General features: G+C 42.9%; 1 protein-coding gene across 4 annotated transcripts in view; it reads right to left on the bottom strand.

Moving 5' to 3' along the window:
• Positions 1–16,876, bottom strand: part of NAF1 (nuclear assembly factor 1 ribonucleoprotein) — a 76,605-nt gene extending 59,729 nt beyond the window's left edge. For 2 of the 4 annotated variants that reach the window (XM_073341515.1, XM_073341512.1), the window contains exons 1-3: positions 16,655–16,876; positions 10,887–11,028; positions 2,028–2,121 (exon numbers count right to left, since the gene is read on the bottom strand). In XM_073341515.1, the coding sequence (XP_073197616.1) occupies positions 2,028–2,121; positions 10,887–11,028; positions 16,655–16,863 (445 nt within the window). In that variant the 5' untranslated portion in view covers positions 16,864–16,876. Of the gene's footprint in view, positions 1–2,027; positions 2,125–10,886; positions 11,029–16,654 lie in introns of all 4 variants that reach the window. The other 2 variants (XM_073341514.1, XM_073341511.1) reach the window with 1 other exon arrangement.
• Positions 16,877–17,347: the final 471 nt, after the last annotated feature.

Genomic DNA, 17,347 nt, shown 5'->3' on the forward strand with positions numbered 1-17,347 from the left:
GAGAAGCTAGATATGAGTCAACAGTGTGTGCTTGTTGCCAAGAAGGCCAATGGCATTTTGGGATGTATAAGTAAGGGCATTGCCAGCAGATCGAGGGACGTGATCATTCCCCTCTATTCGACATTGGTAAGGCCTCATCTGGAGTACTGTGTCCAGTTTTGGGCCCCATACTACAAGAAGGATGTGGATAAATTGGAGAGAGTCCAGTGGAGGGCAACAAAAATGATTAGGGGACTGGAACACATGACTTATGAGGAGAAGCTGAGGGAACTGAGATTGTTTAGTCTACAGAAGAGAAGAATGAAGGGGAATTTGATAGCTGCTTTCAACTACCTGAAAGGGGGTTCCAAAGAGGATGGATCTAGACTGTTCTCAATGGTAGCAGATGACAGAACGAGGAGTAATGGTCTCAAGTTGCAGTGGGGGAGGTTTAGATTGGATATTAGGAAAAACTTTTTCACTAGGAGGGTGGTGAAACACTGGAATGCGTTACCTAGGGAGGTGGTGGAATCTCCTTCCTTAGATATTTTTAAGGTCAGGCTTGACAAAGCCCTGGCTGGGATGATTTAGTTGGGGTTTGGTCCTGCTTTGAGCAGGGGGTTGGACTAGATGACATCCTGAGGTCCCTTCCAACCCTGATATTCTATGATTCACCATCCTATATACCTTCTAAGGGTATGTCTTCACTACCAACGTTAAAGCATAGTCGCAGCACCAGCACTGGGAGAGAGCTCTCCCAGCACTGTAAAAAACCCACCCCATGAGGGGAGTAGCTCCCAGCACCAGTGCACTGTCTACACTGCCACTTTTCAACACTGAACCTTCCATCGCTCAGGGGAGTGTTTTTTCATACCCCTGAAGCGAGAAAGTTTCAGCGCTGTAAAGCGGAAGTGTAGACAAGACCTAAGACAATTTAAATATAACACATGGGACTAAATCATGGAGCAAAAGTTCTCACTTTAAAGTGAGTTTTGGTTTGATTTTCCTGAGCTTGTCACCTAAAACTCAAAAAAAAAAAAAAAAAAAAACCAGCCAACTTGACACCTTGGTCCTTTGTCTATTGCTGTAATCATGCTGTGTTCACTTGGTCAACCTCCTTTGGCTTCCCAATTACGTGTTAATGTTGGGTCACTGAGGGTATGTCTACACAGCAAAGAAAAACCTGCTGTTTCGTTGCTGTGTAGACATCCAGGCTCAGGCTGGAGTGCAGGCTTTGGGACCCTCCCACCCTGAAGGACTTTTCTTTTGCTGCGTAGACATACCCTGAGTTTCAAAATTGTCTCTTCCAGATTCTCCATTCATATATGCTGATTCTGTTCAGCTCTTGATGGCACTTTCACAGTAAATCAGACAGTGACGTAACAATGCAATAGCCACAGAGGGGCATTCAGCAGAAGTAATGGACAACTTACCCTAGTTCTCAGTTACTGAGGGACAATCTCCACTCATTGATATATTTTGCTTTCCTCAACCAAATCTCTGTACAACTTCTCATGAGTGATGTACCCGAATACTTGGATACTAATATCAAAACTGTAGTCTTAAATGTATTCGCCTAAATTTGGGTTATTGCTGATTATGTACTCTATGTATCATATGACTTTTAAAAACAAACTCTATTTGTGGATAATCTAAGCACTATACCCAGATGTACAAACACTCTTTTCTCAACCTATGTATTACATAATTTTTTTAACATTAGCTTTAATAAAATGTTTCTGTTCAGTAGAACAGTTTGCATTCAATGCCCTACCTTCTTTTCTCTTACATTCTGCAAGAGCATGAAGTCAAAGGAAATGGAGGACTGCCTTAAAAAATGTGATAGTGGTAATAAACACTGTTCCCAAAATACTGATAATACATAACATACATATTTTAAATGAAAATACACACACCCCTATACATATCCTTCAATTCTAGTACACTGATATGAAGCTTCTTTTCCAAGTAGTTCCAATTCTCATGAATACATATATAAATAAATTTATTTTCATTTAAACAAAATAAGAGAACTATATCTTGCTTACCCAACTGCTCAATAATGCTTGAAACTGTCCCAAAGGGCTTCAGCTCAACATCCTCAGGCAGAATTATTGTCAAATCTTCAACAGGAGGTGGTCCCTGCTAATATAGAAGAAATTAATTTTCAAAATATAATACTTTGTGGTTAGACATACCCTGCCAACCACCGAGGAATGATTTTAAACATTTCACTTTTGTAGTTCAAGAAAAAAGGTTATGGCTAATTTCTAGTAATAATTCATTCTAATAAATGGCATTCAAACAAAATTGTTCAAATTAAAGAGAGCTGAAATTACATCTGGGGAAATGTTATTTTACGTATTTTTTAAATACTTCCATGCCACGGCACTGCTGCATGACATCTAAGACAGTTTTACTCAACCAGAGAAGATTAACTTGAACACTTAGGAGAAATTTGTTTTTAAACTTTACTTTCTGACATGAACTTTTAGGTGATTATATAATCACATCCATGTTAAACACTGGAAAATATTTCTGTAGCAGCAGACAAAAATGGTATTAAATGCAGCACAGCAGAGATTAAAAATCTGATATAACAGCATGAAGAAGAGTGTATTAAACCTAAAAATTACTGAATTATATAGGATACTAGTACTGCAATAAATTATTAAGCCTTTAGTAAGAAGATGTCTGAGCTGTTGTCCGGCACACAATAAAACAGCCTATGAGAACATTTTAAAAATATGTTTAAGGTTGTTTTACACCGCCCCCCGAAAAAGATACATAGGTACAAACCACTACATGTAATATACTTATCTGAAGTTATATCTATACTGCAGTCTGCAGATGTGACTGCAGCAAATGTAGACATACCCAGCACAGTCTTGACCTAGCTAGATTAAAGCTAGTTTGAGTAACAATAGCCATGAAGCTATAGCGGCACAGGCAGCAGGCACTGAATTACATACCCCTGGGTGGGCAGAGCTACCCTATCCAACCACCAGTCTGCGATCACACCTCTTGAATGCAGCATAAGCGTACCCTAAGATTCACTCCGTGTAACAGAAGGTTGAAAGACCCATCATAGTACAGCAATCACCACCACCCTCCAAACTTAACATTTTTCTCTAAAACCATTAGCATACAAAAACTTAAAAATACTTAAAATTGTATTAATTATCCTCATCATCCCATTTTATTGTATTGTGCTGATATTGTTAAGAGGACATCATGTATAACTTTTCCCTATATTCCTGTAAATTTGCTACAGACCTCTTATCTTATGGTTTTAAGATAATTTACACGTTAGTTCACTCATCCTTGAATCCAATGTCTTCTGGATTCTCTTGGGTAGAGTTTACAAATACCCATCAGACCTCAAACTCTGAGCTTCATTTTTGTTATTTTTGCCCTCCACAATCAGGAAACCCCACAGTACTAAAACCCAGATAATAGTGAAGACTCCTTTTATCCAGTTTCCTAGGATGGACTTGTATACTAAGATAAACAATTTTGATATCATACCTCCCCAATCCAACCAGCAATGGGCCTAAATCTACAATGTTTGTGCCACATTTCAGACATTTTAATTATTGGAATAAATTTGGATCGGAACAGTGGAGGAATGGTTTGAGGGGTTTTGTATAACTACAGTGCTTCCCTTGCATCAACATCATTATAGGCTTTGGCAGTTGTATATAGTACTTCATCCAACACTATTCGCTCCCCTACCCTGGGATATCGTTTCATACCATTCTAAACTTAGATTAACAAATTTTCACTGAATTTCTATATTAGCAGAGACCATACTTTTAGGAGGGCTTCGGGTATACAAAATGTATTTCAGGGATAACAGAGTAAAGCCAATGATTATAGACTCACATAAAATATGCAGGGTCCTGGCCTCTCCTAATGGGAGAGTAGAAGCTAGCTACCTTCAATATATGTTTTCTTTGGGTAGAGAGGAAACATCTAAAATAGACTAGTAGTCTGCTTCTACTCTCAAGCAGAACCTCAGACATTTGGTGTTGTGCCTGGTTGTGAACAGATTTCCCGAGGTCTCTCGTCCATCACCGATGTCTTTAGAGACCAGCTTGTCTTGCAAGTGAGGAGGAAAAACTTTAGTATCCAGCTAATTGGTTTCAATTCTAGAACACTGATATGTGGCTTTTCCAAGTGGTTCCAATTATCATGAATTGTTAGGTTGCTGAAGTGGGATTCTCCATCCCAAATTGGGTTGCTGATGAAGCTATGGAGTTTAAAGTTACTCCTTTCAGGATTCAGAGGGGTGGCCGTGTTAGTCTGTATCAGTAAAAACAACGAGGAGTCCTTATGGCACCTTAGAGACTAACAAATATATTTGGGCATAAGCTTTCATGGGATAACACCCACTTCATCAGATGCATGGATTGGAAAATACAGAAAGCAGGTATCAATATACAGCAAATGAAAAGATGGGAGTTGCCTTACCAAGTGGGGGGTCAGTGCTAACAAGGCCAATTCATTCAAGGTGGATGTGGCCCATTCCCAGCAGCTGACAAGAAGGTCTGAGTATCAACAGAGGAAAAATTATTTTTTGTAGTGACCCAGCCACTCCCAGTCTTTATTTAGGCTTAATTTGTTGGTGTCAAGTTTGTAAATTACTTCCAGTTCTGCAGTTTCTCATTGAAGTTTTGTTTTGGTTGAAGAATGGTGACTTAAGTCTGTTATTGAGTGTCCAGGGAGAATGAAGTGCTCTCCTACTGGTTTTTGAATGTTATAATTCTTGATGTCTGATTTGTGTCCATTTATTCTTTTGCGTAGAGACTGTCCGGTTTGGCCAACACTCTGTCTACCACAAAAGATAGGAGAGCTTCTCTTGGGAGAGTCAATTTCAACTTGGCAGATGTTTTGCTAGCCAATATTGCAGAGCTCTCATCTTGAGCTGTGCATTGGGGTTATGTATGTAGCTGAGGCTATTAGGTCTGAGGAAGAACACTGCTGTCTAGTTGAAGTTCTCTTGACATCTAATTATTGCTGACTGAATTTTCAGGAAGGGCTCCTCTGTAAGAAAGGCTCCTCCTGCTTGAAAATCCAGAATCACGTAATGAAGGGGAATTTCTGTGTAGCAAGTACTTTTTTCCCTCAATTTATTCTGAGTCAGTTTCTCAAAACAGTAGCATGTGAGAGACATATTCCTGGACAGATTTCTAAATCGGGGTATACAGGGTGTCACAGTTACAGGGCAAGCTGCACTTTAGACCCCTTTTAATCCCTCTTGAGTGCACCCTGCAGGTGGGAGGTCTGGCTTTCTTTACCCTCTCTTATGGGAAAAACCCATGCAGTTCACTCACTCAGACTGGGTCTCCCCCTTTAACAATCATGTTAACCCAACAGGACCAACTATGTTTGGCACCTGTAAGCCCTTTTCCTCTGGGAGCCTGTGACATCAGCTGATTAAAGTGACTCAAAAACAATCCTCAAAACAAATTATTATTCATTCACCCAGAGGTACATAACACCTAAAGCAAAAGATTGAAACAAAAAGTCCTATAGACATAGGTTTTACCTACATTGTCATGTTTCCTTGCAAGCTTTTATACACACCCTTTCAGCCAGTTACCTCCAACTTTGAGTTGGGGGAGACAGCCTGACTACTGCAGTTTCTGTGACTTTCTAAGGCCACGTCTACACTATCACTATGTCGGCAAAATTTATGGTGCTCAGGGATGTGAAAAAAATAACTCACCCCTGAGGGACATACGATAAATTTCACCTGCATAAGTGGTAGTGTACACAACACAATGTCGGTGGGAAAGCTGCTTCCACCGACATAACTACCACCCCTTGTTGAAGTGATTTTATTATGTTAACAAGAGAGCTCTCTCCCACCGGCATAAAGCCTGCGGGAGGAGATGGGGGGAACGTGGCTCTGCAAACTGACCCTCTCTGCAAGCACTGCCCTTGCAGCTCCCATTTGCTACAGCTACCCGCTCCCAGCCAATGGGAGCTCCGGGGGCGGTGCTTGCAGGCAGGAGCAGTGCATGAAGAGAGACCCCTACCGCCCGCCCCCTCCCCCAAGACCATGCTGGCCGCTTCTGGGAGCGGCTTGGGGCCAGGGCAGGCAGGGAACATGCCTTAGCGACAACCCCACTGCATCACCGGAGATTGCGATCAACTGGGAGATCCTCTAGGATCAACCAGTCGATCGCGATTGACCGGTTGGTGACCACCAATGTAGATATTATTCTGATGCTTTATCCCTCCCTAAAGCAAAACAGCTTCTGGGATGAAAACCCTGTTTGTAGAGAGATACTAATATGGCTCTGCTCTCATATAAGGTACTCATTTGGTTTCACAGCTTTGCCAAGCTTGTGGTTGACTATATTATAGTGAGCAACACATCCTTAACGTTTCAAAGGTGCTCATGGGTCTTCAATGCTAAATAGTGTAGTAAATTTAACCACAGACAAGTACCAGCTAACAAAAAACACTCAGAAGGTAAATCAGCAATATTACAGAACCAGACAGACCATTGCTATAGCTACAGAGCCTGTCATCGTTTGACTCAATCAATTTCCTTGCTTTTATGGGGTGAAGTCCTAAACACAAAAAAAACCTACAAAAGTAGAGAACACTAATGCTAGTCCTCAGTCTTGATAAATCTCATTATACTTCAGTGTGCTCTAGGCAAGCACACTATCTTATATACACTCAAGATGAGCTGGTAACAATAGGACAAGGACACGGCAACAGGCTTAAAAATTCTGAATTTCTTTGCTTTTTCCATATTGAAGTTTGTTCAAAATGTATATATATTTAATTGGTATGCATTTAGGAGAGTCCCACACAATACACAGAAGATCAATAAAACCCATAGTATTGTATGATCCTATTCCAACCCCATCTAACCCAGTATCCCGGCTGACAATGGCCAGCACCAGCTGTTTCAAAGGAAGATGCAAAAGCCATTCACAGTAGGAAGGTATGGACCATCTGCCCCAATGAAGATCTCCTCCTAATCCTTAATAGTTTGAAGTTTGCTTAAGCTCAAAACCATGAGATATCTATTCCTTCCAAGTTACTTTGTTTGCATTAAATATTACAACTCTGAGTATTCAATAGTGATATTGTCATCCAATCCCTCCAAACCGTATAAATTCTTGCCCTCAATGACACATAGCAGTACTGAGTTCCACAGTCTAAATATGCATCAAGTGAAAAAGCATTTCCCTTTTTCAGTATTCAGTTTGCCACCTTTCAATTTCACCACCCATTCCCTTGTTCTTGTGTTGAGACAGGGAGAACAGAAGCTCCTGGTCTATCATCTCTATATGCTTCATTCTTTTACATACTTCTGTCATGTCCCTTCTTATTTGCCTCTTTTCCAAAATAAACAATCCTGAGGAGTTCAATCATTTTCACTGCCCTTTTCTGAACACCCTCTAACTCAGTAGCATTCTTTAAGTGAGAAGATCACTATTACTGCACACAGAATTATAGATGAGGGCATATAATCAATTTATATAATGGCATTAAGCTATTTTATAATCCTTTTATTCTTACTTCATCTAAAGTAGATTATGGCTAATTACCCATCCTCATGTTATCAGAAAGAAGCCAGTTTTAAATATCTTAATTAGAATTTAGTTCTCATCTTGAAATAGGGAGTAATAATTACAGAAATATTTAATAAGTTTGTACCATTTATGAAACTCAGGAGCAAAGAAAAGAACAATTAGATTCACATCAAGATGTTTCATCTGCAGTATTTAGAACAGAACTAATTGCAAGCACACAACAAAATATAAAAATCTATAACAAGTTCTGTTACCCATCAGACAATTCTCATTAATATGAATGGAGACGAGGGATGGTCAGCATAATCTTTGAATCCTTCCGGAGCTTAAGAAGAGCCAACACATTTGGGAGGTTCAAAACTTACTTTTCCAAGGTTTGATAACTCTACAAACATTTTAAAATAATTTGTAAAACTTGCAGAATACATCCAAGTTTCACAAGTCCCACATTTGAAAGAAAAGATTTAAATTTTAAAACAAAAACAAAAAAAAAAAAGCCAGGGAAATCTTCCTGACACAAATGATGAAGGAACACACTAACAAATACTTCCAGATTAGTGACAAATTGCTTTAGAGAGCCTTCTAATGGACCTAATGCAACTATGAACAGAAGATATATATACTCATATTTTGAGTTGTGTGAACTTCTCACTTAAATTGATCTTATTTAATACACTGAAATGTCTCTGAAAATTCTGAAATATTATACAAGCTTGTAATTTATAATGAATGTTAATTATAAGTAGTCTATATGTCCTCTAACAAGTCTGTCTATGAATGACTCATTGTGAAGTGAAAAACCAATAAATAAGTACAGCCATACTAGGTCAGACCAAGGGTCTATCTAGCCCACTTTTGTGTCTTCTGACATTGGCAGGTGCTGGATGCTTCAGAGGGAATGAACAGAACAGGGCAATTACTGCACGATGTATCTAGTCCCACCTTCTGGAAGACAGAGGCTTATGGACACCAAGAGCATGGGGTTGCATCCCTGACCATCTTTATGGACGTATCCTCTATGAGCATATCTAATTCTTTTTAAAACCCAGTTATACTTTTAGCCTTCACAACATCTCCTAGCAATGAGTTCCACAGGTTGAATGTACGTTGTCTGAAAAAGTTCTTCCTTAGGTTTGTTTTAAGCCTGTTTATTTTGTTGGGTAAGCCCTGGTTCTTGTGTTACATGAAGGAGTAAACAACATTTCCCTATTCACTTTCTCCATATCATTCATGATTTTGTAGACCTCTATTATATCACCCATAGTCATCTTTTCCAAGATGAACTGTCAGAGTCTTTTAAATCTCTCCTCATAAGGAAGCTGCTCCATACCCTAATTTTTCTTGCCATTCTCTGTACTTTTTCCAATTCTAATATATCTTTTTCTGAGATGGGGTGACCAGAACCACATGCAGTATTCAAGCTGTGGGTGTACCATGGATTTATACAGTGGCATTATATTTTCTGACTATCGATCCTTTTCCTAATAGTTCTTTATATTTATATGGTTCTGTTAACTTTTTAACTGTCATTGTACATTAAGTGGATGTTTTCAGAGAAATATCCATGATGACTCCAAGATCTGTTTCTTGAGTGCTAACAGCTAATTTAAGCCGCATCCTTTTGTATGTACAGTTGTATGTTTTTCCAGCGTGCATTACTTTGCACTTGTCAACACTGAATTTTATCTGCCATTTTCTTACCTAGTCACCCACTTTAGTGAGATCTCTCTGTAACTCTTCAGAGTCAGCTTTGGACTTAACTATCTTAAATAAATTGGTATGGTCTGCAAACTTTGCAACCTCACTGTTTACCCCATTTTCCAGACCACTTATCAGTATGTTGAATAGCACAGGTCCCAGTACAGATCCTTGGTGGACCACACTATTTACCTCTCTCCATTCTGAAATTGATCATTTATTCCTATCCTTTGTTTCCTATCTTTTAAGCAGTTATTGATCCACGAGATGACCTTCCCTCTTATCCTATGACTGCTTACATTGCTTAAGAGCTTTTGGTAAAGGACCTTGTCAGAGGCCTTCTGAAAGTCCAAGTCCACTGGATCACCCTTGTCCACGTTTGTTGATCCCCTCAAATAATTCTAATAGATTGGTGAAGCATAACTTCGCTTTACATTTCCCCAACATATTGTATTCATCTATGTGTCTGATAATTTTGTTTTTTACTATAGTTTCAAGCAAGCTGACCAGTCCTGAATTTAGTCTTGCCAGCCTGTAATTGCCAGATCACCTCTGGAGCCTTTTTTTTTTTTTTTTTTTTTAAGTCAGCATTACATTAGCTATCCTCCAGTCATCTGGTACAGAGGCTGATTTAAGTGATAGATTACTACAATAAGTAGTTCTGCATTTTCATACGAGTTCCTTCAGAACTCGTGTGTGAATACCATCTGGTCCTGGTGACTTGTTACTGTTCATCAATTTGTTCCAAAACCTTCTCTCCTGACATCACAATCTGACAGTTCCTCAGATTTGTCACCAAAAGAGAATGGCTCAGGAATGGGAATCTCCCTCACATCCTCTATAGTGAAGACTGATGCAAAGAATTCATTTAACATCTCTACAACAGCCTTGCCTTTCATTTACCACTTTGATCATCCAGTGGCCCCACTGATTGTTTAGCAGGCTTCCTGATTTTTACGTACTTAAAAAAGTAATGCTGTTGGTTTATTTCTTTTGCTAGTTGCTCTTCGAATTCTCTTCTAACCTGTCTAATTACACTTCTACTCTCGACTTGCCAGCATTTATGTTCGTTTCTCTTTTCCTCTGTAGGATTTCACTTCCAATTTTTAAAAGATGTCTTTTTACTCTAACCACCTCTTGTATTCTATTTCACCATGGTGGCATTCTTTCGGCACTCTTACTGTTTTTCTTTTTTAACTATTTGGGATATACATATAGTTTAAGTCTCTATTATGGTTTTTTTAAAGTTTCCATGCAGTTTGCAAGCATTTCACTTGTGACTATTCCTTTTAATTTCCATTAACTAGCCTCCTCATTTTTGTGTAGATCCCCTTTTTGAAGATGAATGCTATTGTGGTGGGTTTCTTTGGGTTTCCCCCCCTACAAGGGGGTTGCATTTAATTACATGATGGTTGCTATTACCAAGTGGTTCAGCTATATTCACCTGTTGGACCAGATCCCGTACACCACTTAGGACTAAATCTTAAATAATTAACTCTGGTACTTCTCAGCAAGTGAGAGCCATAAACCCATTGCTTATTTTATTTTTAAAAAGGAATTTTACAGAAGCTGTAAATATATTAAGTTAAATATATTTAACACGATAACTGAAAAATGTTGGAAAGGTAGCTTTCATAATATACTTACTTCAAGAGGCAATTCATCTTTTGTTTTAGCATGGGAAGATGTGTTATCCTTTCCATTTTGCTGACCATCACTTTCAGCTGATCCAATTGAAAGAGAACATGAAGAAGAGGAGGCAGAAGATGAACTATCAGAATCCGTATCACTGCATAAGACAAAGAACAGGCGTTATAAACATCTATGTCTTTTTTTGTAAGAAAACTCCTATTGTACAGTAAAATAAAAGACATAAGGATTATACTTTCATCTATTATCCTTGGATAACTCAAATAAGGGCACAACACAAGATTAGGCCATGGAACAAAACCACCATCTTTCTTAGATTGTAAGCTTACTGGGTCTATGAGTGTTTACATAGTCCTGACTGAGGTCCCATTTTACTAGGCTTCCTGAACACCACTGTAATAAAAATAATTGCAAATATATTACACACACAAACACACTTTCAATTTATGCAAAGCTATTGTGGTTACAAAACAAATTTAAGTTTATGTGGAGGTGTTGTGTGTCCATTGCTATGTCACCTAAGCATATGACAAAATTAAACTTATAGGTTTAAACTGTCTGCTACAGAGTACACAGCCACCGTTCCTGTACAACCAACAAAAACATTAACATGGAGTCTAGCCAGTCAAGCAAATACTTGCTCCAAAAGATACATTTTGCAACATGCTCTGAAGGTAAATAATTCCTAGCCCTTACAGATAAGGAACAAGTTGCACAGTCAATGACAACCCCCTGAAAATGGCCTCTTTTTACCCTGCAATTATGCATTTAGAGATTTAACAATTTCATCTGTCACAAAGGTATACAGGGCACAAGACATCTTTAAGGTAGCCAAGTCCTAAACCATTAGGCTTTATAGGTAAGAAGCAACACCTTGATTTGCACACACAAGCAGTTAAAAGGAGGTACTTCACACAACACATTCAACCTGTGGAATTCATTGCCAGGGGATGATGTGAAGGCCAAAACTATAACAGGGTTCAGAAAAGAAGTAAATCAGTTCATGGAGGATAGGTCCATCAATGGCTACTTGCCAGGATGGCCAGGGATGCAACACCATGCTCTGATGGTCCCTAACCTGTTTGCCAGAAGCTGGGAGTGGACGACAGGGGATAGAGCACTTGATGATTGCCTGTTCTATTTATTTTTTCTGAAGAACTTGGCATTGGCCACTGTCAGAAGACAGGATACTTGGCTAGTATGCAAGTTCTTATGTTCTTGTTCCACTGAGCAGAGGGGCTCCCAGGTTCTGTATTAGTTAAAGTTTCTGAGCCATCTTCAAAGATAACCCTGAATTTACTGCAGCACTCTGGCCTGGAGGTTGGAAAGGTCTGCCTGAACATGGCAAGGTGTGCAACTAGGGAGCGCAATCAACTGTCATCAGCAATTGTCCAAATTACTTCTCCCCTGAAGGGCTAAAATCCATACGCTGTTTATGTTACAACCTGATATACAGACTGTGTCAGCTCTTTTTACAGGCCCAAAATCCAGAGTTTGGTCAAGAAGACAGAGGCCTAGCAAACAGTGAACAATATTAGCTAAGAAGCAGAACAAACAAAGGACAACCTTGCTTTTTGCAAAGATAAGCTTGGTCAGCAAGAAGCCAGGCGGAAATTATAATTGGGGGCTTTATCTCAAAGTTGCAAACAGACCTAAGGAATGAAAGGGGCCCTGTTTCTTCTGTAGAAGAGGTGCCTTCCTACACACCAGCCTTGAGTTTACGGAAGAAGTTCAAACACGTCCGTATGAGATAGGATATCCTCCCTCTCACAGATGTGCACCTCTCCTCCAAGCCATTGCCAGTGCCTGCCTTAGAAACACAAATGAACTAAAAGACTATCTTTAATGATATATACTTTTCATTTGTCCTTTTGCTTTAACTCCTAGGTGTGTACCTGTCGGACAATCAGGGGAGCTACTTCATTCCTATGGATCCCAAATCAGAATTCAACATATATATTTTATACTAACACACTATATATTGTTTAAAAGAAAATACCTGTGTACTAATTAAGTGACATGTGTTAACCTGAAACTATGGGCAGACACATTATGTAACCTTTCGACCATTGGCTACTGTGCTTATCTTGTCTTGCTGCTAGACCTATCCGGGGTTTGGGACTGCCTACCCCACCAGTTCCTACTACCCATGGAAAATCCATATAATCCATTGTAATCAATTGTTTGGCAGTGTCTCTGAGCTTAATAAGCGAGGTGACACTGTCAGCGCTGTACGTAATAAACGCACGTGCTTGATTCTACACGGTGTCCATATTTTGTTCCTTCATTCCCCCCAAACTACCTTTTCCAACTTCAGCTTCAGCCAACTCTCTAAAAGCCCGTTTCATTGCATTCTCAAAATCTATCTTCTATATCTGATAGAAGAGAGAGAGCAAAGTAGCAGCAGCAAACTATGGTACTACAGCTTAGAACTCTTTGCAATTTCCCAGACACATACTAAAAGGAGAGTAACAAAATGGAATCTCTAGGAAGCTATTATAAAGCCTTAAAGGAGAATTAGCAATATCAATCTTCCAAGTTTCTTCAGAAAGGAAAGAAAAAAGCCACTGCAGAAACAACCTAATTCAGACATATCAGCAACACCTCAGTCAAGAGTAACAAAAGGTTTTGATAGAGCTCCTATCTGGTTGTGAAGAAAGGTCTAATCAACTAAGGCCCGGTCTACATCTAATAAACAGATCAACATACCTACATCAGTGAAGGTCATGAAAAAATTCACACCCTGCACAATGTAGCTAGGTTCACCTATCCCTCACTATAGACACAGCTAGGTCAACAAAGAATTCTTCCATTGACCTAACTACTGCCTCTTGGAGGAGTCAATTTACTATAGCAATAGAAAAATCCCTTCCATCACTGAGTAAGTGTCTACACTTCAGCACCATAGCTACATCATTGCTGCTGTAGCACACCTATAGGGTGACCAGACTTCCCATTTTTAAAGGGACAGTCACATTTAAGCCCTCCTGCAGGTGTCTGGACTTTTTCTTAAAAACAGGCAAACTGTCCCATATTTTCTGTTTCTCCCCTTCTGCGCCCGCCCCCACCCCCCAATCAATAAAGGATGGTCCTGCTGCTGGCCAGAACCCTGTTTGCCAGCTGCCCGGACCAGTGATAAGTGTGTGTGGTGGGGGGAGGGGGGGGGTTCCAGTGGCAGCTGATGGGTGTGCAAGGTTGGTGGCAGGGCAAAGCTGCAGAACACGGGGGCGGACGCTCCCCCTGCTGGTCCATCAGTACAGCCCCCGCTGCGTGCCAGCTCTTGGCCCCTGTCCTGTTTCCAGCCAGCACTGGCTGCGCGCTACAGTGGCTGGTGAGTGCAGGCAGGCACCAGGCAGCGGAGTTACATGTTGCCTCTGCTGCCCACCCATCGGCCCTTTACATGCTGCCCCTCTTGCTGTCCTCTCCCTGCTTTACCCCTTCACACACCCCTCCCAGCCCTGCTGCTCCTCCATATCCTCCCCGGCGGGGTGCGTCCTGCTTCAAGAGCTGTGCAGAGAACCAGCCCCTGATTGGAGCACTCAGCTCACCAACAGCCTTGCCAGCAGGCTCCTTCCTTCCCCCTCTATGTCTGGCTGGGCAGGCACCCAGGGAAAGCCCAAGACCTTCCGGCCCGGGGCACTGACCAGGAGGTGCTAAAGCCCGCACAGCACTGGCACCGGTTAGACTCTCCGCGCCTCAGCTAAGCTCTGGAGTGGTGGTTGGAGGGGCGGGGGGGAAGCGATTTCCAGCCTGTTTGCACCCCAACCCTGCAGGCTCCACAGCACCCTCTTCACCGGTCCTGCCTCCAGGAAACGTGGGGCTGCTCCATCCCCTAGGCACCCTCTCCGGCTGAGCTACCTCTCTGGCTGGGTTCTCTGAAGCCCCTGCAGTCAGATTCCTTGGGCCCTGGTGCACAATGCATCCTTAGGGTTTAACCCCTTCCTGCCTGCGCTGTAGCCATGGGACAGGAGGAGGCTGGGTTATGTTGGTGGCCAGCAGCAGCCTGGAGGTGCCTTTCTACACTGTGCGGGCAGGAACGGACAGGAGCTGCTTCCAGCCACAGGGGTGGGGGTGGAAGAGATGAGCTCTGCAAAGACAGGAGCTAGGTCATCCCTTCCCCTCCTCCTGCCCTGCGGCTGGAAGCAGCTCCCATCCCTTCCCTCCCACACCGTGCGGAAAGGCTGCTGCTGGCCACATTCTGGTGGGAACCCTGGCAGAAATGGGGGTGGGGGGGAGAAGAGAGACACACGGACATGTAACCTTGCGTGCCCCACCCCCCCTTGTACATTGCCACAGGAAGATGTGGTGCCAGGTACAGGAGAGGAGGGTCTGTCCCAAAGGCCCAGCCAGGCATGGAGGGTGGAGAGTGTCAGGCAGGGACAGTCAGGTCAATCACACACCCCCAACACCTATGTAAGAGAGCTGTAGCAGAGTGTGTGTGTCACCCCTCCCTGCAAGTCAAAGAAATGGGCTTGCACTTCAAATGGAAAGTGATGAAGTTTGTGATGGTCTTTCAGGGGGGGAGCTCATTCCAGTGTCTTGTACCATCCACCGAGAATCATTTCTGTGAGGGAGACAGAACTTTTACTATCGTTGTTGAGAGTTCCATTATGCAAGAGGAGAGGGGAACTGTTAACCACAGTCTTTGTCTCGGGATTTTAGGTGGTGTTTTAGATCTCTTGGACCCATAAAGTGCTTTACAGATAAGGACTGAGACCTTGACTCAAAATTATATGGGAAGTCGGTGAAGAGAGCAGAGAACAGGTCTGCTATGATGCAGAGGAAATTCACTGCAGTGTTTCGTTCTAGATAGTGTTTCCTAAGTGCCAAAGGCTTCATGCCCAGGCATATTGCATTGCTGCTGTCCAGCCAAGAGGTGATAAAGGCATGAACAACTGAGACCAAGTCTTTGTACACCAGGATGTGATGGAGTCTCCTAGCCAAATGGAGAGGATAGAAACATTACTTATGATTGTATCCAAGTGTGCATCCTGTAGCTAGTAAATTGCAGCTCCCTAAGCATGCTCAGGACCCCAGCATACAAAACCAACAGGACAGCATATTTATCTCCTGATAGTGAATCTATAGAAGGATTCAAGTCAGTCTGATCCGACTTAGCCACAAAGTAGATGGAAAATTCCTCTCACCAACTGTATTACACTTCTGCTCATATCTGTACTTACAAAGCGAGTCTGTTCTCACTTATCTTTCATACCCCAAGGAACAGTTCTGCAAGCCCATTGTTAAAATTATGACTCCCCATCCACACACTCACCCAACAAAGAGTAGAGATTAGGGTTTGGCTTAAAACACCAGTTGATACGAATAACCTCGACAGTTAACAACCTGCCTTGAATTTTATATTGATTGAATTTTCACATTTTCAGCAAGTAATGCTTAGTGCTCCTCCCTTTCCGCAGGGAAGACAACACCTGTGAGGAGGACAAGGCACAAGAGCACATCCAAGGCACAAGAGCACATCCAAGGCACAAGAGCACATCCAGAGGGCTGCTGGGGGACAAAGCCAGCAGAACCATAATCACGGAAATACACACGAATGGGGCAATGATACTTTTCTGATGGTGGAGACTGGCAGGCCCAGGGCTCCGCCGGTCAGCGCTTCCCCAAGCCGCACAAGCGTGAAACTGACAAACCCTCCGCTCAGTTTCGCGGCTGCTCCTGCCAACCCCGAAACTGACCGGAGCTGTGAGGGCCAACGGCCGGCACAGGGGGCGGGGGCGCAGGGGCGAGAATGGGCTACGCACCTGTCCGAGTCGGAACTGCTTTCGCCGGGCTGCTGCTCCTGCAGGCCCTGAGGGCCGGCGCCTCCGCCAGCCTCAGGCGCCGAGGCCTGGCCAAGCTCCTCGCCGCCCCCAGGGTCCTCGTGCCCCAGCTGCGGCCCCGCAGTGCTGGGACTCCCCGGAGCCCCCCCGTTATCAAACTTCAGCGTCTCCAGCTGCTCGACCACCTCCATCTACCCCCGCCCGTCCCCCACTGCAACAGCACGCGGCTAACGGCCACGCGCCTCAGTCTCGCCCCCGCCACCCCAACTTCCGGCTTCCTCCACACGTGCGTAGGGTCTGGAACGACGCTCCGGGGATCGGCCGCAGCACCCGCGCGCATGCGTATTGCGCCCACGGGCGGGCTCACGTCCCCATTCGCCCAGCCTTTTTTCTTTTTCCCGCTGTGTGCGCATGTGCAAAAAATAATACTACTTTTAAAAAAAAAAAAAAAAAAAAAAAGCCCGCGAGTCCGTGGGAAGCTGCTCCCTGAGGAGCGCCAGTTCTGCCTTCCCCTCCCCTGGGCGCTCGTGACAGCCGCAGGCGGGGCGGGCCCAAGCAGAGAGAGGGCTTTGAAGGGGCCCCACATAGTCTCCCCCAGTCCCTGACAGTGAGAGTTTGCGAGGGTCCCGCTCTGAGGGGCGGCGGCGCCGCTGTGTGACTCCGCAGCAGCTTCAA

Source organism: Lepidochelys kempii, chromosome 4 (genome assembly GCF_965140265.1).
Source record: "Lepidochelys kempii isolate rLepKem1 chromosome 4, rLepKem1.hap2, whole genome shotgun sequence".
Taxonomy (NCBI): domain Eukaryota; kingdom Metazoa; phylum Chordata; order Testudines; family Cheloniidae; genus Lepidochelys; species Lepidochelys kempii.